The following is a 25875-nucleotide window of genomic DNA, read 5'->3' as shown; positions in this document are numbered from 1 at the left end:
CGGGGACGCGGCGGGCGGCGCCGGACTCGGCACGGTCAGGCCGGGACCTCCCCGGGCTGCGGCTCCGCGACGATCGCCCCGAGAAACCACCGGCCCCCGCCGCTCGCTCCCTCCCCGCAGCGCGACCGCCCAGCGCCGTCGGGGCCGCCCGGCAGCCGCCGCCCCGCTGCCCGCGGAGCCCCGCACCCGGACGTTGGGGGCCCCGCGGCAGCGCCGGGCTGCGGGCGGCGCCGGGACCGGGTCCCCCCGTCTGGGGAAGAGGCGGGGGGCACACGGGGACCCGGCGGGGTGGGTTGGGGGGCGGGGGTGCGGCGAGCGGCTCCCGTGCGCGTCGCGGCCGACGGGGGAGTGACTGTGGCAGGCTGCGGCGGGCCGAGATAAAAGCTCCGCCGCTGCCTCCCGCCCTCCCCTTTCTCTCGTAACTTTTTTCTTTTTTTTTTTCCCTCCTCCCTCCCTCCCTCCCTCTCCCTCCCAGCGAAGTGACCGCGGCGGCGGCAGCCTCGGAGCGGCCCCAGCGCCGGACGCCGCCATGAGCCCCCCGGTGCCGCCGTCGGGCCGCGCCGCCGGGGGCTGAGCCCGGGCGCGGGGGACGCCCCGGGAGCCCCCCGCCCCCTCCCGCTCTCCTCCGCCTTGGCGGGGGCCGGAGGCAAGAGGCAGCGAGAGCCCGGGACCCCCGTCCCGGCGCTCCCGGGACAGCGGCCGCCGCGATGTCGGCGCAGAGCCTGCTGAGCAGCGTCTTCTCCTGCTCCTCCCCGGCCGCCGCCGCCGCCCCCGCCGCCGCCAAGAGCCTCTCCAAGCGGAGGCTCCGCCAGACGCGCAGCCTGGACCCCGCCATCATCGGCAGCGGCGGCCGGGAGGACGGGGAGGGCGCGGGGCGGGCGGCGCGGGCGCGGGCGGCCGGCAGCCCCCCGGGGGAGCGCCGCGGTCCCCGGGCCGCCCCGCCGCCCCCCGGCGCCTCCTTCTCCACCCCCAGCACCCCGCTGGAGCGGTCCCCGCCGGGCAGCGCCGTCTTCGACGAGGAGGGCCCCCGCGGGAAGCGGAGCCCCGGCTGGGAGCTGCCCTTCCTGGCGCGGACCCCCTCGGCCTCGGCGCTGAGCGGCCCCGCCGGCCCCGCCAACAGCATCTTCTCCTCGCCCCGGCGCTGGCTGCAGCAGAGGAAGGGGCAGCCCTCGCCGCCCGGGCCTCGCCCCGCCGCCTACGTCGTGTGGAAGTCCGAGGTAGGCCCGCCCGCCGGCCCCGCCACCGGGCCGCGGCTGCGGGGCGTCGAGGCCGCCGCGGGCAGCGGGCAGCGGGCGTCCGCCAGCGGCCTGGGCGGGTGCGCGGCGGCCGTCGGTGTTCCCTCGACGGGCTCCACGGAGGGGCCGTCCCGGGCGCGGAGAACCTTCCCCTCCCGCCGTAGTCCGAGACAAATCCGCCTCCGCAGAGCGGATATTTACTCGTTTAACTTGGATGTCGTCGGTGCTGGGCTGCAGATACCGCGCCGCGTGGAGGAGCGCACGCGAAGGACGCGGCACCGTTTCTTGACAGCGATCGCGCGGCAGGCTGGTGACGCGCAGCCCTGCGTGGCGGGAGGAGAAGGAATTTTTTTGTTTTGGTCTGAGGAAATCCTCCGTCCTGTCCGTGGTGATGAGGTTGCCCCAACAGCTGCTCGGTGGTGGCTCCTGGAGCTTTTGGGTTGGGGTCACAAGGCAGCCTTTTCCTTTTATTTCCCTTCCCATTTAAGACGTGTTTATTTATTGCACGTAGCCGGCAGTGGCTAGATGTGTCAAGAGAGCAGCCCCGTCGTTTCAGTGGGACGCAGGAGTCCTTGAGGAATCGTTACCTTACACAGCGGTCCGGGATCCAAAGCCAAACTGGGCACCGTCACAGCCCAAGATTACCAAAACTGGGTTTTTTTAAGGGTTTTTAAGGCTGCCTCTTGCCCCGGACGAGCCCCCCGTGTCCTCCTGTTGTCTTGGGGTGTGAAAGTTGTCCGTGTCTGCCGGGTGGGATGGAGTTGTCACCGCTGGGGCGGTGACTTCGGGCGTGATGCTGGCTGATGCTGGAAGGGGCAGCAAAGATTTTTAGCAGTTTTTCAAGCAGGGGTTATTATTAAGTCCTGTGATCAGAAGTCGCTCTTAGTAGTATTTCATCTTGGTGCTTGTGTTTTAAGATTGTTAAAAACTCGGGATTTCAAAGAACTTTGTGGGAGTTGCAGTGTCAGTAACAAAAAGCCTCCAGTGGCACAGCGGGTAACGACCTTTAGATGTTCACACTAATTAAGGGCAAGTCGGCTGCTTATCCACCTACGATTTGATAAGGAACATCGAGAAGCGTAAGGTATGTGAGAGTTCCTGGGCAGAGTTTCCTGACCGGGTCCGAGACTCGGAGCACGGTCCCTGAGCTGCCAACGTCAGCGCGTCTCCCCGTTTCCGCCGGCTCCGGCGGGGGTGTGGGATGCTCGGGCACGTGAGGGTTGGTTTACCTGGCGCTTTTTGCACCTCTGTTCTCAAACAGCGTAGCACAGCACGCCTTCAGGCTGCAGATTCAAAAGAATGGGTTTTTTTCGTAGTCTGGTGTGTATCTAGGATTTTTAAGTAGTAAAATCTTTTTTTTTTTTTTTGTGGGGAGGGGTTATATTGCTAATAACACGATCACATGACAATGTGATGTAATTTGTAGTTAAATCTGATTCGGTGTGGTTTCGTGTGATGTCACAGCGCTGTTCTCTGACAAGTTGTTGTGTACTTGGCTTTTGAACCTGGTTAAGTTTCTTTGGTACATTCGAGAAATGGGTGTTTATGCTAACAAAGGGCGGTCTTGTGTTTTGGAGGTGCCTTTCCTATTGGTGAGGCCTGATTTTTGGAGTAACTGAGACACAGGTGTGCGCACAGTTTAAAAAAAAAAAACACCTTTACATGAGGCAAAAAACCCCCCAACATGTGATTGTGTTGTAAGAGGGCAATTTTGGGAATGTCTGAGCCCGGTGCTGTCAGGACAAGCGAGTATCCTCGTCTCCGTGCCAGGTCCCTGTGTCTGGGCTGGGCGGGTGGCCGGGCCACCCCTCTCCACGAGCCCTCGGCTGGGGGGCAGGTGTCGTCACCGTCGTCGTCCCAGGGTGTGGGTTTGTGGCGTTGTACGTCGGTTGACGTAGAGCCTGATGCCTGCTGGCTTCAGAGGTTCTGTTCCCAAGGCATTATACAAATATTAACTTAGTTGTAACTAATGGCGCGTATAAATGATTTTAATCTTTATTTTAAATGAAACTGCATATACATAATTTTGACCATATTCCCTCTTTTATTGCAGGCATGCGTCCTACTGTTCTCTGGTTTTCACATAAAATAGCATTGTTCCTGAAGGGTGCAGTCACTTGCTTCCTAGTCTTGGTTGGAAAAGGAGTTGTTCAGTGTTTAGGACGTGAAGGATTCTCTGTCTCTGGGCCGTCACCCTAGCTGTGGCAAAGCAAGTGTGCTTGAGGACATGAAAAAAACACATTTTATTGGGTGAAAAGGAGATGGAGGTAACTGTTTATAATATTGCAGCTTTAACTGTCCCATTATCCAAATTATTGCATTCTCAATAGGAAATCTGTGGTTCTGGTTTTTTTCCAACCTTAAAAATGAAATGCATCAGGACGATGGTTTTACTCAGCTGTAGAAGACAACTGAATAGATGACTGCAAGCTGAAAATGAGCATGGAAGGTTTTGCTTTGAGTACTTAAAATTCCCATCCTATTTGCTGGGGAGTAAAAGAAGTGTCCATTACAAAAAATGCTTCCTTTTCCAACACCTTCAGTATAATTGCACTTTTTGGAAAATATTTCTCTAAAGCCACTGTGCAAGCGACAGGATTGTGCACTAAAAATAGTATTTTAGAAGAGGTGTGTGGTAATTAGGTGCTTCTCCCTACCATAGTCTCTAGAGTAGTAAAGAGAGGTAAAAATGCCACGGACGTTTTCTCTTCAGAACCTCCCAAAATAGTGACACCTGAGCAGGACCTCATTCGTGCATCCTGGGCTGGACTGGTGCGGTGGCGTCCGGCGGGACACGGCCAGGCTGCGGGTTGCAGGAGCGCGCGCCGGCGCGGGAGCCGTGTGGGTCCCGTCCCAGGGCAGCCGACTGCTCCGGGGCCGCAGGGGCTCGGATCCTAAAGCTGAGCGCTCCCTTACCGACTGATCTGCAATTTCTCTATGTATGAGGCCAAAATGTGCGTAGTAGCTTTGGTGTGAGGTCAGGAGAAGGACAGATTGTTTGTTTTACCTTTTTTTTTTCTTTTAATTGTAGTTTGACTTCAGCGGTTCGTACCACAAACCTGTCTGCTGGCCGAGGGAGGGAAAGGTTGCTGCTCCTTTCACGTGGCCGTTCATAAATAATTTTTAACGGCATGCCAGAGTGCATGGGGGGATTTCCAGTTTCAGCAGCAGGTCACACCTCAATGCTTTATGTAAAGAAAGGTGTCAAGCTTATATTCTTGGATCTGCGGATTTTTGGATGTGAAACATCATGTGACAGAGGTGTGTCTAGCTCTTGAGTGATCTGACTCTTCTTTATTGGTGTGTAATTTTATTCACAAGAATATTTTACAGTTGCCAAGATTATTTTTAGTAGAGCTTTACCTCGCTGACAAGCGTTGTTTCCCTTTTCTATTGTCTGCTCGTGTATAAGCTGCTTAAATAAAAAACCTGTTCTGGGTCTGTGGAAATCAGTGACAGCATTTCCAGTGGTTTCAGCGGGGCAAAGCCGGGGGGATTTTTCACAAGGGGAAAAGCATTCATCCTCAGTTCCCGTCAGATCTCTGCTGTCGCTTTAAGCCATTTTCCTTAAAGAAAATTCACTTTCGCTTACAGCATTAAGTCTGTTATGACTATTATGCTTACATTAAGTGTTTCGTAAGGTCAAGTGACTCTCTAAGTAAACTAAATATCCTGGAAAAAGGTGGTAAAAATATGTAGAGATACCTCAATGCCTTCATTCTGCGTACATTTAGTCATACGTTTATGCTTAGCTATGTGAGTAGACCCATACTAGTTAAGGATGCGAGTCTTTTACAGTGACTGACTCGAATACAATTACCATGTGAAAAGTTCAAAACACCTCAAAATGAATAGATCTGTGCGAAGTCGCAAGTTGTGTTGATTCTTCTGCGTATTCTTCTGTCCTAAAGTCGGCACTGGAAAGCCACAGTGTGTGTATAACAAATATGGCAAATCATGTGAATGTATCTGAGTAATCTCTTTGTTATGATAAACCAAATCTACACACTTAAACTTATATGGCCTGATTATTTTCCTATCGTACGCCGTGTGTTACTGAATAATTAAACGTTAACATCTGCAGCTAATATGCTTTATCTGAGGAGAGCTGTTTTTAGAGTAATGGTAGCGTAATGTCTGCAGCCTTCCAGCTCGCATGCCGGGACGCAGGGGGAACCGTCGTAAGTTTGCAGCTCGCTCCTCGGCGTGCTGGGGTTGCTGTGGGGGGGTTGGCTCAGCCCTTCCTCGCCTCCTCCTCCTCCTCCCGGTGCAGCCTGCAACCTACCTGTGCAGCGGGCGAGGGCTTTCCCGGGGCGCGGGAAGGAAGGACGTCATGGTTCCTCACCAGGGTTTGGGGGAGAAGCCGGGGGCTGTCCCGGGGTCTGCTGAGCTGCTGGCCAGCTGAGCGGTGGCTAGCTGCAGGGATGTTGGAGATCCTCATCTGCCATATCAGAGCAACATTAGTTTAGCTAAATTATTGTATAGCTTCTGATTGAGTCATGTGGAGAGATAATTCAGGGCACGGCTGTCGGAAGTAGTGAACGCTCACACCACCGGTTGTAGCTGGTAGGTGCCTTGGGAGGTCAGCTCCCGTAAATTCACTTGCTTGATACTTCAAGGTTTAAATCCATTGGGAAGGCGGTCTTGGATTCCCTCTATCTCCTTGCTTGCCAAAGTTTCCCGCTGACTGTTTTTTGCAAACTAATTTTAACCCTGTTTTTTCAAGTTGCTGTGAGTGGCTAGCTTACTGCTTTCTGCTTTTTTACAGCCAGTGCTTGCTTCAAAACTACACTGATAGAGGGACGTGCATGAAAAATACTTTCAGAGAAAAAGGGCAAAGCAAACTTCTCAAGAATTGAGCAAACCAAGAGGTCACTTTCCCGTGTGGATATGCATCTTTGGGTGCTTCAAATGAGTGTTTTCCTCTGAGGTTAGTGGGACAGGTTGTTTTGGAGAGAGGACAGACTGATTGCATAGTCAGGTTTACAGAAGCAAAACGTGTTCGTTATAAATTTAGAGGAGGGAGAGCTTTTCTTTATTTTTCCTACCCCGGTTCAGCTCGTGAGCAGTGATTGAAATAGTTTCTGAAACTGGCAGGTTACCTACAGGAAAGAGAAAGGGAAAGCAGTTTTCTCCTATTCATGCGAATGCATGAAGAAGACGTGAAATAGGCATCGCTTTCAGAAGTTCTAGGGTGAGATACGTAAGTGAAGAGCCGCTTTCCCCTGGTTTCCACTAGGCAATGCACTTCAAGTGATGTTGATGTGACAGCACGGTTGTCAAACTGGGGGTTAAGCCAAAGCCTTCCAGGTGTAAAAGCAAAGCGGCTGTACTTGGAGCCAGGGGTAAGGCTCTGCTGTGGAAGGCTGAGGTCGCTCACATCGCCTAAAGGTCAGTACTCCCCAATAAACTAATTTAACACTATACATGCAAATATATTAGTGGAATACCTCCTCCACGTTTAGTCTTTTGTGACACTGCCATATTTATTACTCTCCAGATGCCATAGTTACAGGCTTTATCTTCACTGTGCTCATGGCCTCGTGTTTTTGACTTTGTTGCTTCTGCATTTGCCTGTGTTTATTGTGTGGCTTGTTGTGGTGAGATGCTCTGAAACTCTTTCCCCATCAGTTGGAAAATTTGTCTGTCATTGGGAAGGAATCGCAGGGAATGTGTTAAATTGCTATCGGCAGTGGTTGATCTTTTTGCCGTAGTAATCTCTGAAGAGCGATGTGTAGCTGCAGTGCGAGCTCAGTGTCTGTTATCCTTATCCTTAAGCACCTTAATACCTAATCCAGACGTTTTTCTGTGCGGATGGAAGGCAGGTTTAAACAAATTCCCATGTAGAGCCGCGATTAACTGTCCAGGGAGCAAAATGGGGATCTAGCGTATTGAGCTGGCTTTTTGTCACCTTGGTTTTTTGGTCTTCCTCCAAACATTTAAAAAACCGGACACGCCCCCATCCCCAAAATTGCTAACTTGTTTTTTTGCCCTTGAGAGGGGCTTTTTAGTGAGAACCGTATTTTGGAAGGTTTTTGATTTTTTAAAGTAAAAAACTTTGTGTGTTGATACTTACCACTGAACTGTTCTGTGTTCTTTTCTTCCATACAACACCCTAAAACACCAGATGCACAGATTAGTTTCAGCCTAATTCCAGCCCAGTCAATGCTGTAGGAGTTCCATAATTGCAAAATGTAGTGGGCAGAAATGTTGTGGATCTTGTATGAAGAGGAATGCCGTTAAAAGTAACTAGATGTATTCAACATTTCTGAATTTGGCAAATCACGCTTCCCATTCCTGACTAAATTACATCTGAAGACACTTGGTGAAAATATGGGAGTTGACAGCTAGGACAGACCGATTTCTCCCCAAGTGTGCATTGCTTAAGTAATGGGAAAGGAACTTGTGAAAAGAATAGAAATGAGACTGAAAAGTAGTTTTCAGCAGCCTTTAAAATATCAACAAACCAGACTGCTGTCATGACTTCTTGATGGAATTGCAGCGTATTTAGCTTTGCAGACACTCTTGTGTGACAAGAGCTGCAGCTGTGACAATTTGCAGGTGGAGAGCTTTTCGGGAGTCTCTCTTCACTCTTCTGCGGAGTTGTGGCTGTATAAGCATGTAGGTATCAAGCACGTTTCTGTGGGGTTTTTTCCTTCCAGGTGTAAATATCGTAACGGAAACTGACAAGGAGTTCTGAGCAAGTAAGGCTGAGCACTCATGCTGGTATAGTAGTAACTAGATCGTATCAGTGTCAGAGTTGCAGAGTTGAAGTCTAAATGTAAAAAGGTAATGAAAATTAAGGTTATAATGGCAATACTATCTTACTCGCATTAAACATCATATAATGCTACTTATATTTGATTTTCTGGCTGTGTGGCATAGTAAGGCTCACTGCAATTAAGCGGGTGTTTTGAAACATAGCTTTTGTATACCCTGGGTTACACGGTTTTTTCACAGAACCGGGTGTCTGGGTGGTGGGAGAAGAGGCCAAATATTCCATTCAGTTTATGGAAACTGGAAGGCAGTTGGTTTATGGAAAGGCAGTAAGGAGTAAGATTCAGACTTCATTGGAATGTGACATTACAACTGATCGTCCAGTTTTACAAGGTATTGAGCTCTCAAAGTTTAATCTGACAGAATACTCAAGCACGTGCTTTACTTTCGGTGGGCGAATACTACTAGCCAAAACAGAGCATCAGGTAGGAAGCAAAGCCTTTAGTTATCTTTCAGCCCTAGGAATTGTACTTCCTTCACCGCTCTTTAAAACTTTTGTGTCTATTGTTTTGTGCAGATTTTTAAGCTGTGTTTTCTCAAAATAATTTCTGTTGGTTTTTTTGTCGGTTCTTATCCTCTAGCAATAATACGTATCAATGGAAATATACGCGGCAGGCTTTCTGGTTGAGTTTCAGCTTTTCCTAGATGCATCCGGACTGGCTATTTGCAGTTACATGTCCGTTCCGCTCTGGTTGTCAGCAAGGAGTTACTAAATCCCTGGGAGAGTTAAAGAGTGTTTTTGAAGGATTTGTTGAGCTTCCAGTGTCTGACGCTCACCACATTGTCGTACTGGAGCCAGATGTTGGGTACCACATGTTCGTGTCTTTGGAGATAAGTAGGTTAGGTACGGTGCCTCTGGCCCGTAGAGACAAACATCAGTTTCCCTCTGTGAACCTCTCATCTCTGCGTCCTCATCCTCACAGTCCTGGCTGTGGGAACGGCTTGCATCAGCCTCCCAAGTTATGAAATCTGAACTGTCTTTTCTGGATCTTCCTATTTGCCCTGTCTGTATCCTCTCAAAGCAAAGACCTTCTGATTTACAGTGTTTGTCCATGAGGACTCTTTGGCTTATGCTCAAAAAAGAGATTTCTGAGCGTTGCACTTAGTGAGGATGCAGAGGAGCGCTCAGTCCCACACAGAAACTCTCACTGTGCGTGCTGAGAACCTACTGGGACGTTGGGTAGAGCTTGCTTTTCTCTTTTCTCCCCTGGCCATTTATGAGTTCCTGTTTGGTGCACTCAGACCTTTTCAGGTTGGGCTCACCTTTGATCCATTTGTACTTGTCATTCTCATGAATATCTTCAGTTATCCTCCATGACAAACATTAAAAAGGAAGATAAAGTGTCTTTTTCTTTCTTTCATTCCCTGAAGTTCATACTAAAAAAAAGCTGCTTTACTGTAGCTATAGCCTATAATTTGGATTGGCCAAGTCGGATGTTAATGAGTCCTTTTGTTCTCATAAATGGTTTGTCTCATGAATGGAGAAGATGGTTTTCAGCAACATACAGAGTACGATACAGACTTTGCTAACAAATGACACGTTCATTTTTTTTTTTAATAGTGTAATGAAGATTGTTTTTGCACAGCCTCAGAGTCATGCTTCTCCAAGGGGCTGGCTTCCTGGATTTAATTTTCAGCGGTGGGACTGTACCTCCACTGAACATCTATAACTGCTTATGTAAGAGGAAGACTAATACAATTTTTCCATTGCTCTATTCAGGTTTTATTTGCTTTATGCCTTTGTTTTCTGCCACTGTTGTAATACGGCAAGATGATTTTTGAGCACTGTCTTTTTCTTTTTTCTCTAAAGGGTAATTTCAGCTGAGTTGCACCCTGCTGAGAGTAATGTGGTGAGAAACCAGTTGGCAGTGCTCTGTTCAGTTTTCATTTGCCTCTCTCTCTAAAAGTCTAAAAATATTCCTCCTACAGGAAATGTTTTTCATTCTGTTATGTCTTTTGCTTCCCGTAGGAGGTATTTCTTTTAATTTATTGAATAAACCTTTCTGAATTGTATTCCCATAGGAGTTTAGGCACAATAGAGTCTTTGGGCAAATTGTCCAAGAGATCTCACCATCTTCTGTTTTTAGAAGATACGCAATTGTTTCTTCATACAGTGCCGTCCAGCTCTGGGACAGGCTGTCACTTACGTGAAATGGGAGAATTTGAAGCTAAAGAACGTGCATTAACACATCTGCTGTAACTTCCCAAATTTTGTTGTTTTGATCATATGTGCCACATTTATCCTTAAATCATAAATAAATCCCCGTTCTCTTTTCCCTGCCCTTTATTTTAAAAGGATTCTGGGCAATAATTTGATCTCGGTCTGATTACCACAATTTCTTTTGTAAATGTAAGTATATATAGGCCAGCTAAATCCTCGTAACACGCTGATTGGAAGTCAACTATGTTTAGCTGTTAATTTAATGTGGATGACAGGGCAGGCTGTTATTGGAAAGGGGTGGTGGGGAAAGAGAGACAGGGATAGATTACATTTTCATGCTCCAAAATAAGACCCTATCTACTCTGTCCTAAATTAGAACAATATGGTTGAGTTTTCTTGTGGCTATTTCATAACATTCCTGCTGACAGAATATGGTGTGTCTTTTGCTCATTGCTTCACTACTGTTTCTCAAGCATATGTTCATGTCTCTGCATCTAGTGACAGCTCTTGTAGCAGTGCGCCGTGGGGATGTGTCGCATGGGTCTTTAGGGGGGGACAGCGTATTCACAAACGATACACGAAGTGGACTGCGCTACAGAGTGGGTACCAAACCATGGCCACCTGGGAGAGTTAGACGGCCAGATTACTTAGGTAAACACAATTAGTAATGGTACTTTTTCAGGAATAACGTGCTTTAATTCTGTGTTCACTAAAGGAGTGTGATGTAATCGGCAGTCAACTAGTATGGAGGATTTTAAAGCAACTTTTTAGTAGAATAGTTAGTAAGATTTACATCAGTTAATTTGCATGTTTGAAAAATTGCCAGTACACTGTCCGAAATGTTTCTTGATCCTTTTCCGTGCTTGAGGTCTGAGTGCATACCTTTTCCATGCTCTGTCAGGGCTCAGACAGAACCTTTCTGTTCCATAGACCTCTCCTCAACAGAGTCAGAGCGAATGTGGCGGATGAGCATACTTTAGTTTCTTGGTGTGAATTATGGGACAGAGCCTCCTGCCTGTCTTTCAGCCCAAATGCAGCTCAATTACACCATCTCACATGGATCAGAGGAAAAACAGTTGGGTAAGTTAGTGAGCCATGGGAGGTAGTAGTGTGGAGAACAAGACGCCTGCGTACTGGGTTGTATGAGAAAAAAGGTAACCAGCAGACCGAGGGAAGTGACCTTGCCCTCGTGAGCCCACATCTGGGCTCCTCTGTGCGAGAGAGATGTTGACAGAGTGGAGCAAGTGGAGCAGAGGGCCAGCAAGGCAGTCAGGGGATGAGAGCTTAATGCACAGGGAAAGGCTGAGATTCAGCCTGAAGAATAATACGGGGGGGATGTAATTCCACTTTTACTAGCTACCAAAGGGACTAAGGAGGAGATGGAGCTGAGTGTTGTCAGGGTTACACAATGACAGTCGTGAGTTGCATCAAGAGGAATTTTGAGTTGATCTAAGGAAAAATCCATTCACAGCAGGAGCGGTTAAGTATTGAAATGGGTTGCTCAGAGAGGCTCTGGAATCTCTGTCCTTGGAAATTTTCAACCCTTGGCAGGTCAAGGCCCCAAGGAACCCAATCAAATTTTGAAGCTGGCTTTGCTTTGAGCAGGAGATTGGACCAGATGACTTCCAGAGGTCCATTCTGACCTAATTTTTTCTGTGATTCTGTGACTCTTGGTGTAATTTCTTCCCACAGTAAAATGAAAACTCTGCTGTCTTTCCTTGTGCTACAACATGCCTTTGATGGAACAGAAGTTGCTGGGTTACTGCAGGAAGTATGATGCTCTCCAGCACCAAGGCTGAAGCAGGCTTACAGAAAGAGTGGTTTCTCTCATTGCATCGTTCTCCAAAGTTGTTGCTGACCGATACTCTGTGAGGCGTACCCTAGCATTACACTGCAGCTACGTTGCTGGTGTCTCACAAATGCAAAGAAATGCATCTTTTTTAAAGATGTCAGTAAAATTTCAGAAAAAACGCCAACCAAACCCTTCTCAGATTCAAGTGTTTTGCGGAAACAGCTTGACAGTGCTCTAGCAGAACTTCAGCAGGGATTTGGCAGGGAAGTTTCAGCAACCACTTGCCAGGGAGGTTTCCTGCCAGCTCATTTAACCAAGCCTGCCTGCATATTCCAGCACTGGGGAGCCCAGGGCTGATGAGGTGTCTACCTTCAGGACGACGTGCTCTTGGGACAGACCTGCTCTGAAGTTGAGCTCCATCTGCTTCTGTGGGCTATTTCACTTTAGGTTTAAAAATATTGAACGTTTGGCAAGCCACTGCTGTCTTTTCCTGCCCCGTTTCGTGGTAGTCCAGTGTGCTTGAGACAGGCCATATGGTGTGCCTGTAGTAAAATGATGGTACAGAAGCATTCCTGTCAGTTTAGCTTCTCTAACTTTCACTTTTGTCATCTTCCTGAGTGTATTATGAAAGTAAAAATAATCTGGGAAAGACATGGAAGAAGGAAAAAAATTGAAGAGGTGTGCGAGAAGGGAAGGAGGTCTCCTGCCGAGCTTTGAGCTGGGAATTGCATCAGATAGATATGCAGAAAAGTAGGTGTGGCAGTAGGACAGTTCAGGCTTTGCCTGCATTGTCTCACACAGCAACCGTTTAACCTGATACTGACCTTACAACTGATGAGCTTAAGGGTACGGTTACGTAACTGGGATCAGGCAAAGCTAAACTAAACTGGAATAGGCAGATGGGGCAACACGGCCCGGAAGAAGCTGGTACCAAATTGGCTTGCTGAACTAAATGCTTCCACGCTGCTATTTAAAAGGAGCACAGAGCATAGTTTGATGCTGTTTAAATGCAGTGGTGGGCATTTTTGAGCTTCTGGAGTATGTTGGTCAACATCTGATCTCCTGTGTCTCTTCTCCTTGCCCTTGAAAAAAAGATTTTGGCAAGTCTGCGTTTAGCTGGCAGAGGTTTTGTCAAGCAGGTGCGGCCTCGAGCATCGAGTGTGAAATTGGGCTGACAGGAGGATCTTGCCCACAGTAAAATGAAGCCTTGATGGCTCGGAGTCCTAACCTTTTGGAGTCTTGCTAAGTACTTTTTTCCTTGAATGGACAAGAAAATCAGAAGAGAAAAAAGGTGACTGTGGATTACAGCTGCGTGGTTCAAATAAAAGGAGATAAGGAGGGGGAGAAGACGGAAACAGCGTAAGAAATGAGTAGCAAAGTGAAGCATCATTAGGGCTGGAAAGCAGGATTGCCACTGAAGTGCCACCACTGCTGGAAGAGGAGAACCTTGGCTCCTGTTCGGGCATCCCTGCCCTGTCTCACTCGCGGTGTGACGTCCCGGTTTCCTCCTGGGAGCGCTGCGCCCGAGGTGCAGTCCTGGGGCTGCTCCACGCTTCGGGCTGAGCTGAGAAGCTCCCACCTCTGGTGTGGCTTGGTAAGATGGAAGGTCGGTGTTGGGCCAGCGGCACGTGGTCCTTGCTGGCTGCCGGGGTGCGTTGTGCTTCCTGAGTGGTTCTCACCATCGTCTCTAGCGATGGGATTTTATGAAGCCCCCAGCGCACTTTTGAGGATGAACCTTGAGCTCATAGATTGTTTAGATAGTTTTTACAATCTTATTCTAGACCTTTTATACCCCTACTTTTTGTTATAGTAATTAGACCTTCCTTCCTTTCTTCTTCCTTCCCAGAGGAAGAGGTCTGTAATGCTGAGGTCTTCCACACAACTGAATACCACTTTTTGTCAGTAAAGGGGTATTACGTCTTGTCCGTATGTCTTCTTGAGCTGTTTCTCATTTCAGTAGCGCTTTCAGCGTGTCTCTGTAAATATTGTTCATGTTTTGTTTGTGCTTGCTTTATGGCAATTACTTTGTGCTTTAGCACAACTTGCTATATTGTATTTGCCTTCTACTATCATTTGTTATTTTCAGATTGTGGCAGCGTATCTGCTTGTTTTTTAGAAACGTGTCTTGGGGCTGTATCTGTGCATTGTTACATTCCAAATGTGTGCACTCTATTTCTTTAATCCAGTAGCATCCAGCTTGTACACTCTGATGGTAAATGGAAACTGTGTTTGCTCTAGAGTGCACAATCTGGTGTAAGTACCGGAATTAAAAAGAGAAGATCTGCTGTTCTTTGGCAGCTCCTTCTGTCCCTGTGATAGCTGGCTTGGAATGGACACTCAGGGAGCTGTGCTTCAGAGCTGTATTTTTCAAACAGAGCTTCGTCTCTGGAAGTCTTTTGAAAACAAAGCTCCCTGATGTTTAGATACTGGGTTCAAGTATCTAAACTGGGTTGGTTGTTTGGGAATCTCTCTGACAAACTAGCTGGAAGCTGGATATTGTCTTGCTTTCTGTGGAGTAAATCCTTCCTGTATCCTTAAGGCTGCCAAAGGCTGTAACCCCAGCAGAGCCAGCAAGGTGCCACTGTAGGAGGAGGGGGTAGAGACAACGGGGCATGGTCTGTATTGCCTGTGCTTCACAAACGCTGACTTTCACACCGTGCCTGCTGAATCCCGATGGCTGGGGTGGGGAACAGAGAGGGCACCCATCGCTTGGCAGGCTGAAGAGCTGTTGCACCCTGGACGTAGAGACATTGGGAGCAGTGATGAGCTCATTTTTATGGCCATGCTGCGGTTGTGGTGGCTACACAGTTTCTTATGGTCTCAGATGGCCAGGGTGCTTTCCTAAGTGCTTTGAGCTCTTGGAGACCCTTCTTCTGGATGAAGTCCAGCTACTTGTACTTAGCATTCAGCATGAGATTTAGCCATAGACCTTTTTTGGAGCTGTAGATAGCAAGCCTGGGATGTCACTTGAATTACAGTTGAAAAGAACGAGACTCCTGCAGTGAATTATTTATTTCTGGCTTCCTTACAGTTTTTGAAATACAGTCCTTTGGTTGAGATCAAGGCACTGAATAACCATATTGCTGTGCTAGCGGGTGACTGGCCCCTTTAATTATAATAGGACCAAAGCATTTGTAGGAAAGCGGGAGCTCTTCTTGTGCTGGATCTGACTCAGACAGATGGAGTGGAAGCCGGGGGAAAGGAGAATTGTAGTTGGTAACATCTGGGGCAAATCAAAGCAAAGCTGGAAGGGAACAATTGGTTGGGATGTTCCCAAGGAGAGTGTGGAAGATTCCTGTAGAAGACAGATAGCAGGGGGAACTACAGAGGGGCTTGCTTGATGACCCCTCTTGAAAGAAGATCCAAGGCTAGGGGAGGCTGAGAGCGGAAAAGCAAAGGGGAGTTTGCTTGGCGTGTTGCTTGGAGCCAGCGATGAAGAGCCAGAGGAGCAAGGGAAGGGGTCTCCTTCCAGGCTTGAGGGCTGGGGATGACGGTGCACCAGAAGCAGCTTTTGTGCTATCGAGGGCATGGGAGAAGCAGCATGCGAAGAGTGTAATGGGACCTCCCGTCAAGCCTGAAGGTTATGTTTTCCATTATTTTGGTTATTTTATAACCCTGCCTTTGCAAGCAGAGAGACTGAGAAGCCCTGCTGGGGAGGGCAGGGAATATTTGGGGAGGAAGGACTGGGATGGCTGAACAGAGATCTGGTGACCACTGCGCATAGGTGGAAATGGAACCGGGGTAGCTGTTGTGTTGATCTGCTCAAAGTACCGTATACATTCTGGGAGAAGTGGTTGAGTTGCTGGGGCTTGTTTTACTAGCAAAGATTATGTGGTGAAGTGCTCTAATTTGCTTTGCAAGCGTTAATGAAGCCTGGCATTGAACCCCTGAGGAGGGAAACTGTGAATTGCATCTTTACATTACCACACCTTCTGTGAGGTGTAGTTGCTCAGGAGAGCTGGACTGCAAATAGTTGATGGGAGGAAGGGGAGGAGTCTGTGAGCACAATAAGGGAAAAGGAAACCAGGGGTGCTTCGGGATGGTTGGTGTTATGAACTGGAGGGGAATTATTTAGTATTTGTGACAAGATGTCATACCTGTGAAAAAAAATATGTATAATACATGTATTGGTTCTTTCTTTCTAAACTTGCAAATAATGTTTGGTATGTTATTTTTTGCATGGAAAATGTTCTTTGTTTCTGCATCTTTCTCTTCCATGAAGCATTACCACATGGAAAAATGTTAGTTTCACCATGTCACAACAATCTAAATACATCTGGAGTCCAAGTTACTAAAAATCTGTATATTAATTATAAAAAATTTCAGTGTAAAATGCCCAGGAAAAGAAATATCTTGTAAAATGTGCCATTGCTTAGTAATATACATCTCTCAGTAGTAAGTCAAGGTTTTATTGTCTTTGTTCTGTCAGGAAACATCTCTCAGCTATGAGATGCGGTTTCCTGGAGACGAGACACTGCAGAGCAGGGTGGGTGAAGTTCATAGTGGGTAGAGCTGAGGCTCCTCAGGCGTGTCTGAATGCTGGGTGTGGTGAGTCAGTGGGGTATTGCTTTGCATTCCAGCACAGCCACCCCGTGGCTGCGTGTTCCACCGCACCAGGGATCGCCATGCTTGATTCAGAGGGCATTAGGTGTCCCTACCAAACTCCTCCAGATGCCTTTTAATGTAGAGCTTCCAGAGCCAGGAGGCACGTGAGCAGTTGCGAGATCAAATAGTTGGAGATCACTGGCCTCCGGAAAGAACTGGAGGGCTTCTGTCTTTGCTTCAGAGTGAGGAACTGGTGATTTATGCTCAACTGGCGCAGCATCAATGTGTAGAAAAGGATCTAACACACTGAATTTGGAAGAAGTGAAGAATTTTTTTTTCCCATGCTTTGTATTAGGATAACTCTGGAAATACTCACTTTCTGGTTTAGCTTTTGTTCTTCCCAGCTTTTTAGGAAATATTTGAACCAGAAGAGTTGAGGCAGTGCTCAAGACCATTGAGGGGGAAATTGATTTACCCAACTTGGAGAAGGATCAGCTGCAGATTTTACTACAGGGACTAAGAAAGCTTTTGCCCTTGCCTTCTTCCCTCGCACTATGGATTGGAGCTACATCTACTCTGTAAGAAGATGTTTTATTTACAGTATGCATAGCTTAGATGCTTCTTAGAATATCTTTTGACGTCCTCCCAAGGAGTGGGACAGAAGCAGTGGGCAGGCAATGGCTTGGTCCTTAGGAGCTGCCTGGGGATCACAGAATCACAGAATCACAGAATGGTACGGGTAGGAAGGGACCTCTGTGGGTCATCTAGTCCAACCCTCCTGCCGAAGCAGGGATGTCTCATTGAAGCACCAGGAAAGGACAAGGCTCGAAATATCAGAGCTGTAGATGAGCCTGTGGATTTGATGGCTAATCCACGCAGGAGCATGGGAAGTGTCTGCTGAGAGGGCTGGGTCTCTGTGCCACATGGCCCTACTGAGTAGGGCAGTGGGGTGGGGTGGGATTTGGCAAGTGCTTCTGGGTGTTTCCCTGATGGGGGGATGAGGATGCAGCCTTAGTTATTTCTGGAAACTACACAGCCTACAGAAATTATATTTAGCTGTTAGATAACTGGTTTAAACTGGGATTATGCCCAAATTAGGGACGAGACAGTAAAGCTGAGTGATAAGAGTATCTGTTTTTTCTTCCCTGGCTGTAGGGGGTTGAGGGACAGAAATGGGCATCCGACAGAGTGAAAATCCGCACAGATTCCAGAGGATTTGTGTGGGCATCACTGCACTGCTGGTGGCTTTGTGTGTTGCAGAGGTGATTTTTACATTATCATAGTGTCTTGGTACCCTGTTTGTGGGTTGGGACCTCACTGTACAAGATGTTGTATAAACGCAAGAGACCTTTTCTTTTTTTCTCTCAGAATTTTTACAGAAGAGATGACAGATTGACACGGTTGCACCAGCAATTGTACAGAGGCTGTTTTGTGATATTTAGTGGCCTCAGCAAACAAATGTTTTGCCCTTGCTAAATTTTAGAGTCTCAAGCCATGGGAGTAATAGGTTAGTAATACAGATACTTAGGGGTAATCTTTTCAAGAATGACGAGAGAAGAAGTGACGTTCCCAGTGCACAAAACTGGGTAACAGAGACCTGACATGGTGGAATGAATGCAGGCAGTAGCTGAGGATGGTGGAGAGTGTGGAGTTAGCGGGGAGATGTGTTTACTGTTTGATGGAATAACAGGCTGAGGTGCAGTGGAGGGCTACATAGAAAAAGGTGACACCGTCAAAGCCAGATAGTCTTTGCGGAGCATTCGGGAGGAATAGAACTAGAGCAGCATTACATTGGAAAGGCAAGGAAAGAGAGTGTCACAGACATTGAGAAGATAGAAGTCTGCATAGTATTTCTAGCTGGGTTTCATATTGAAAAGGCTGAGTATTGACAATTTGTGTATTAGTATAACTTCTTTTAGCTCCTAGCCGTAAGTAGGTTGATAGGAGGAATACTGCATGTACTGACTCTTGTAGTTGTCCTGCCTCCTTTTCCACCAGAGGCATCAATTTTTTCCCATGTACTGGAAAGTATGTCTAGAGGCACGGTGGAACATGGTGTAAAGGTCTCTGGTCTAAGCTGGGAAGTGATGTGATGCAGTGCAGGGCTACTGCACTGGGTCTGCTCGGGTCCCAAAGCAGTGCAGCCATAGTCCTGCAGTGACTAAGCTAAGAAATCTAATAAAACCCAATAAGGTCTTGAGGGGAGGGTGCTAGGTACTGGGAAACTGTAGTAATAATAAATGAAAAGTAAGTGAATTTGAGTATCCGTCTACTTTTATCTCCACAACATCTACGTTTGCTTCATTAGCACATGCTGTACCTTACTGGGGTACTGGATCGTGCTTGCACTGCAAAAGCAGTTTGACAGCCTTTATGAGTGAGATTGCCCAGAGATGAAGCATTAAACCAAGTTTGGCTACTGCCCTGTAGTGATACCTCAACACCCCATTTGTCTCCTGTCCCAACTGGAACCTGTCTGTCTGTCTGTCTGTCTGGGGCATGCTACTGCCCTTCCAGAGAGGTGTCTTACGGGCTTCTTCCTTGATCCCTGTGAGCAGTGGTGGTGTTACCCCGTCGGTCTGCTGAGCATGTGGGGGACAGTGCACCGTGTGAGCCTGTAACCGCACGGCCATGGTGGCTGTGAGGGTACCACCCGATGTGGGGGGTTCCTGAGTCCCGGTGGCTGGACGAGAGGGGGATGCTGCCCTGTCAGCTGGCGAAGGCAGAGGCATCATTGTCAGAAAGGGAGAAGGTTATGGGTTTAAGTACGTAAATTTAAATTCTAGGCAGAAACACCCTCTTATTTTTTTTAAAGAAACAAAAGGAAAGTCTTGATGAACAATACTGATAGGCTAAGTAATTCCTTTTGTTTGAAAGTTATTTAGGTTATTCCAAGGACCTTTTACAATGTTTTCTCTGCACAATAAATGTCTGAATGGAAGGCTGGCATCTTGCTGTGAATTATTAACACTTACCTAACAGGTGTTTACATATGTTTGCCTTGAAACTTAGTTCTGTAATACTATCTGAGAACACTGACTTTTCAAGCCTGTGCTTTAATAAAGGTGCAGCTGAGGCAGGGGAAAGTGGCTGCCGGTTGTTTGTGTGTTGCAGTTGTGCTGAGCTGCCTCTAGTGTTGCTAACCATGCACATTGGAGTTTCTTACCTGTTTGTTATGACCGCTTAACTGCTTCTGAACTGTTACTCTGTCAGCAGCAGTAGCTGTAAGCCTCCTCCCTAAATACCTTCTTTATTATTTCTCTGTGAGAAGGGCAAACCAACCTTCAACCATACGCAGTACTCTGGAGTTGCTTCATTGCCTGGAGCCCCGTTCCTGCCCATACCCAGTACTGGACTGCAGCAGCCTGCGGGGCACGGACCAGGGCACAGCTTTTGTCTTCTTCAACACCTCAGCCCACTGACAAGGAGAGGTGCACCCTGAAGCACGACACTGTCTTTCGTTTGGATGGGCGTTCTCCATTCAATACCTTTCTGGAGACAGACTGTCGAACTTCTATCCTGTGTAGTGGTTAATAACATCTCACAAGGAAGTTGCTGGATATTATAGGCAAGGTTGCATGGTACCGTTCCTGGTCTTGATCCTGGTGCCCTCCAGAACTGTATCATCCTCCCCAGTCCAGAGATTACTTCTGCGAGAACTTGCTTTGACGGGAGAGGAACTTACTTGAGTAAAAATTGGTTTTGGAGTGGCCACTTTTTAGTACTGGGAAAAAAAAAAAGAGAAAAAAGCACAACAAAACCACCAGAAGCTGAAGACCCATTCACCATTGAGGAGGCCACATATCTTACTTGGAAATGCAAGTTCAGGAACGTGACTTTAATTAGTGGTGACCTTGTCACTTGAGAGGATGAATTAATTTGTATCTTCTGTCGTGGAAGATAGGTGTTCCTGATTAGATCTTTGTATGAGAACTTCAGAGAGGACAGGCAACTTCTGAGCCAGGGTTCAATATTTCTGCCTTGTTAGGGCTCCGATGGCTTTCGCAGAAGTCCTTGCCCTGGTAGTTAGCCATTACCAAGAGGGATCTAATGATTTACCTTTACCTGAACAAACATCTCATAAAGGACAGCGCAAAGGACCAAGCAGCAGATGCAGTGAAGCCTGCCCTGACAGCTCTAAATTTGTTGCGTTGGTGGGAAGTGCACAGAAATAAACCCTGTGCAGCCGTTGAAGCTCGTGGGGCAGTTCTGCAGTCCCAGGCTTAGCCACCACAGGCCTGCTCTGCGGCATTGGTGGCACTGCTGAGACAGCTGAATGTGCCTGGCTGTCCTAGGGTACGTGCCTGGTGTCCCATGGGATGCCCTGTGACCCATGGGCTCTCTGAAGGGCCCGCACACAATGCATCTGCCACCTCACCCGTGGGACCTGGCTTGGAAGTCCCTTCAATGGTGGCAGGTGTGAGTAAGGTGCCTGGTACGCTGCTCCTCCACCTTTTTCCCCAGATGAGTTGTAAAGATGTGCTTCACCTGGTGTTAAAATCAGGAGGAGGTGGCTGAGCTTTGCTTCTAAAATAGCTTGTTTCACTGAAAGAGTAAAAGCGATGGGGTTCTGCACATGCAGCAAAATGGTAGGTTTGAAATTAGGGAAATGGGAGTATGCTTTAGGCGTTAAGACATTTACAATTACTTTTCACTCCCCTTCTGTTGAATACTTGCAATCTGATAAATAGGACTAGAAAAATTACACTCTTCAGTGAATATTTAACATATAAGATTTAAAATCTTTTCTTTTGAAGTCTTTTCATCTTAGATGGCAGTTACCAAGGTGAATCTTAGAATTAACTGGAATATGTATTTCATCTTAATTGGTGAATCTCTTTAAACTATGTGACAAAATAAGAATTTAAATTTTAAAGCAGTGCAGTCCGCTCTCCTTAAAGGCATGTATATCAGCTTTTGGTTGATTTGTGATGCTGGGCTCCAAGTCTGCTCATAGACATAGTAGGAGAGAACCGCTCACATGCAGAATTAATTAATATTTATGGGGACTTTATCTTGCTAGAATATGCTAGACTTCAAAGTGCCATGCTTTGACTGGTTTGCAAAAATGCAAGGCACTAGTCTGTAGGAGAAATATTTCTTGCCAGAAAATCAGAAACTTTGTAGCAAGGTCTGCTATTTATTTTTTTTTTTCTAAAATCTAGAGAGGTTGGTATGGCCGACGAACATGAAGCTTTATCCAGTGGCATGCTGATTTTGATTGGCATGGTTTCTTTATCAGTGGTGGTCTTACTTAAAATATGTCTTAACATCTTATGGAATCAATTAAATACTACTTTGCAAATGGTATGATGTTTCAACAGACGTGTAAACACCATGCTCTTCCTAACAGGAAAAGGTCAGAAGTAAGTCAGATTTAAAATTATGATTGGTCATGTAATGCTCGTGAAGGAAATACGGTCTTTTATACTGAAAAAATAGAGGGTATCCTGGTTCCTATTTTGGGACTGAAGCAATATAGTTTTTTGTCAGGGAATCACAACACATGGTCTGTTTTTAATACATGTGTTTATTTTAATAAAATGAAAACTAATATTCAATCCAAAAAGCTATAGTGTGATGCTGTCAGTCAGGACTCTGTTGCGGTCTCTGCTCGACGGTATTTATTTCTGTCTGTGATTGGGATTTGTTTTTTCAGTTAATTTGCCTTCCCGTAGTAGGGAGGACTGTATTTATTAGATCTTACCATGCCTAATCTAACACGAACACCTGCTGGGAAGCTGTAATACAATGTCAACTGCGGCAGTGAGATAAGGACCCGGTTTGTTTTTACTTGACACTGTTTCATATTTACCGTATTTCTTTAAAAAACATTTTGGAAATTTTGGTTTGGTGTGAATATTTGTTTAAGCTGTCCCATCAATCACCGCTATGTTTTACTTCCATAGGCAACGCTGTGTCTGACTCCACTATCTCACTGCACGAGTCTTTTGATAATCTTTTGTGTAAGACGTGATCTGCCTCCTTCCAGACTTCCTACATCCACAGGCTTATTTAATTTGGAGCCTTCTTTCACTTCACTGTTCTTCTTTGTACTTTAGACGACTCAGTACTTCGTGGCTTAGACAGATCTTCATAGAAGGACTCGTTCATTTCGCGAGAGGAGTAAGCAACATTCATTTAGTAAGTGTGTTGCTCCTGTGACTTAATCCAATATGTTCAATGGGAAAGAAATGCTGAATGTGTACGTTTATTGTCGTATCTGTATGCCGCTTGCAACTGGTGAATTAACGCATGAATACATTTTTGAGATAGTGACAAAATATTTTTAGTCAGTTTTGTACGGTGTGTGGCATTTCTTTGCTTAGATGCCTTACCACACCTTGGAAGCAGACAGCTGACATGTCAGTCGTGTTAGAAGTAGCATCCAACACATTTTGTCTTTATGTATACGAACAGTATTATGTTCTGTCCTCCTCTGCTTCTGGAACAAGGATAAAGGATAACATTGATATAAAAAGTGTATATTCTGTGCATGATAGAACAAATCAGTGAACCAGGGACCTATAGGGCAACATAAATTAATGAGAAGATTTTACCTCTAAGCGCAGGGCATTTATATCTGTGCTATATAATCTGATTTATGTGGATGTATGTTTTTAAGTGTCCTTTGAATTGAAGGTTATCAAATATAATTCCATATATATATATATGTTGACAGCAGAAACAAATACCCAGCTGAAAAGATACAATTTAAAAGAGCTACCCCCGTATAACATTGCAAATATGTTTCTTGCACATGTGTAAGTTTCCATGTAGTTTCGTGCATGAATAATTTGTGTGCATTCAAAATAAAGGACAAAATGTTTCCCACATTTGGCTTTGGCACGCCGAATAGTACGTGTGAAAACTGGACAAAACCAAAGATTGATTGTTGGCCTCACATCTGAGGAAGCTCTAGAGCATAATATTTTGCTCCAAAGTCCTCTTTAAGCTCGTGTTCAGTAAATTAGCTTCAGATCTTCCTATCCAGCACCATTGTAGTGCAGGAGGAGGAGCGCTGGCTCACCAAGTGCCGACCAGCCAGCTGGGACGTGCTCGTGGTGTGCCTCGCCCTAAGTGCCACCATTAGGCAGGGACATGCTGGGGAACTGATCCGCATCGGCTGAGATAAAGAAGCCACGTGAATAAGTTGAATCCTGCTTCCCTTATGCGTAACTCCTTCCACTTCGTGTAGGAGCGATGAGGCCAGGGAGAGGGAGGAGCGGGTCTGGTGCAAACCCAGGTCCTGCCCAGGCGCGGGGATGAGAACCGGCTGGACCCCAGGGTGCAGAGGAGCTCCTGAACCTGTCGCTGAAGAAGTACTCCATGGAGCTGATGTAGCCGACAATTTGAATTGGCTGTCCCTTAAAGCCTTAGGGCTCTTCTGTTTATTGGGAAGAGAGCACCATGTAACTGGTTTTATTATGTGACTTTCACAGGTGCTTTTCATTTTTGCATGTGGTTGTGTATCCACTGCTTGTTCCAGCAGTGACATTAACATGTTTAGAGCTATAGAAAAAAATGTGTAGAGCATCATGCTACAGAAATTCTGTCTGACTGTGTAATTAATGACTACTTCCCACTTGAGTTTAGAGTCAAAGTAATACAACAACTTCATCATCAAAAGTTTCCAATCTTGAGTGCTTACATTTGCAAGTTTTGTGTTCTTGTTAGGTGGCCCCTCATACAGGATTGCACTTATCGACTGCCAAAATGCTAAGGCTGAAAGAGAAGGATGCTTTTTTTTCTCTTTTCAAGCCAGTCCATCCAGGTCAGAATTCTGGGAATGTTCAAAAGATAACAGTTACTTTGGTAGGTTTATATACTTGCATGGAAAGGTGGAGTTGTTGCAGTTGCTTTTTGTTGTTGTTTTGTTTGGCTTTGTTAATGGTGAGCTGCAAATGAAATGATTAAAATTCCACGCACTTCAGCACAAGCTGTTTAAACACGGGCCTTCAGAAAGGCAGGGCTCTTTTAGTTTTAATCTGAAAAATTTTTAATTTCTGTTCAATGTCTTCAGTATCTTGTTTCTGCTCTGCTTTGCTTTATTGGCGACTGCTCCAGTGAGATGATTCAAAATGCTTCATGCTTCCCTGGTAAATGTAGGAGCATCTGTCCTATGAGGAAAGGCTGAGGGAGCTGGGCTTGTTCAGCCTGAAGGAGAGAAGGCGGAGGGGGGACCTTAGAAATGCTTATAAATATCTTAAGGGTGGGTGTCAGGAGGATGGGGCCAGACTCTTTTCAGTGTTGCCCAGTGACAGGACAAGGGGCAATGGGCACAAACTGAAGCGTAGGAAGTTCCGTCTGAACATGAGGAAGAACTTCTTCCCTCTGAGGGTGACGGAGCACTGGCACAGGCTGCCCAGGGAGGCTGTGGAGTCTCCTTCTCTGGAGATATTGAAATCCTGCCTGGACGAGGTCCTGTGCAGCCTGCTGTAGGTGACCCTGCTTCGGCAGGGGGGTTGGACTGGATGATCCCCAGAGGTCCCTTCCAACCCCTACCCTTCTGCAATTCTGTGAATGGTAGCAGTAGGTGAGCTGACCCCTCCTGTTCCCTGTCCTCAGTTTCCCCGAGGTCCCCGGCTGGCTTTCAGAGCTCAGCTGAGTTGGGGCTCGGCTATTTTTGTGAAAACGCATTCACCCACCACTCTTCAAAATGGGTTTCATTTCTTTAGGACAATATAACTCTGCATAGCAAGTAGCCTTCAGGAGTAAGGAACAGACTTCCAGAGAAAATGTAGATAACTTGAAGTGATTTGGGGGCTCTCAGCAAAAAGCTTTCGCAAAACTATCTTGTCTGTAATTGCCACATGATGTTGCTAAAATATATCTAGCTGCATACATGTGCTGTGAGTATTCAACCAAGCAAAATTCCCTTTAACCAAAGGAAAGAGATGAAAAGAAGTCACTGGGACAAATATCACCAAACCTGTAAAAATTTTGGAAAATACAGACAAAAGTGTGAATAGCACTCATGGTTTCATTGAGAATAAATTACAGTAAATTGGAAAGAAATAATATATTCAGATGTGTTTTGTCCTCAGATTCTTTTGGCATTCTCCAAGTTTGTTGTATATTCTTTTGGGGAAATTTTCCAGTTGCTAAGGATGTCCTACGCTGTCTATAGCTGAGTTATAACCACTTGTCTGCTTCTCGTCTGGGTCTTCAATTACATTTTTGTTAGTAGTCTTTAGAAGATGTTTGGATTTGGTTAGCTGAAGTGATTTTAATCATTGGTTCTAAACATGCACTTAACTAGCAAGCGAGGGATTTGATTGAAAACTTTTTGGACTGTATTTCATAGTTATTTTTCTTGTACAATTGATTGATAGCTGTTTCATGTGTCGAGTGTCAATGGCAAT

General features: G+C 46.5%; 1 protein-coding gene across 1 annotated transcript in view; it reads left to right on the top strand.

Annotated features, from left to right (window-relative positions):
• The first annotated feature begins 707 nt into the window (after nucleotides 1-707).
• The window catches only part of ARHGAP6 (Rho GTPase activating protein 6), a 343056-nt gene continuing 317888 nt past the window's right edge, over nucleotides 708-25875 (top strand). The window contains exon 1 of the mRNA XM_075428390.1: nucleotides 708-1217. Within this exon, the coding sequence (XP_075284505.1) occupies nucleotides 708-1217 (510 nt within the window). The remainder of the gene's footprint in view (nucleotides 1218-25875) is intronic.

Source organism: Opisthocomus hoazin, chromosome 1, assembly GCF_030867145.1.
Source record: "Opisthocomus hoazin isolate bOpiHoa1 chromosome 1, bOpiHoa1.hap1, whole genome shotgun sequence".
NCBI lineage: Eukaryota > Metazoa > Chordata > Aves > Opisthocomiformes > Opisthocomidae > Opisthocomus > Opisthocomus hoazin.
This window is presented reverse-complemented; position numbering and strand designations above follow the sequence as displayed.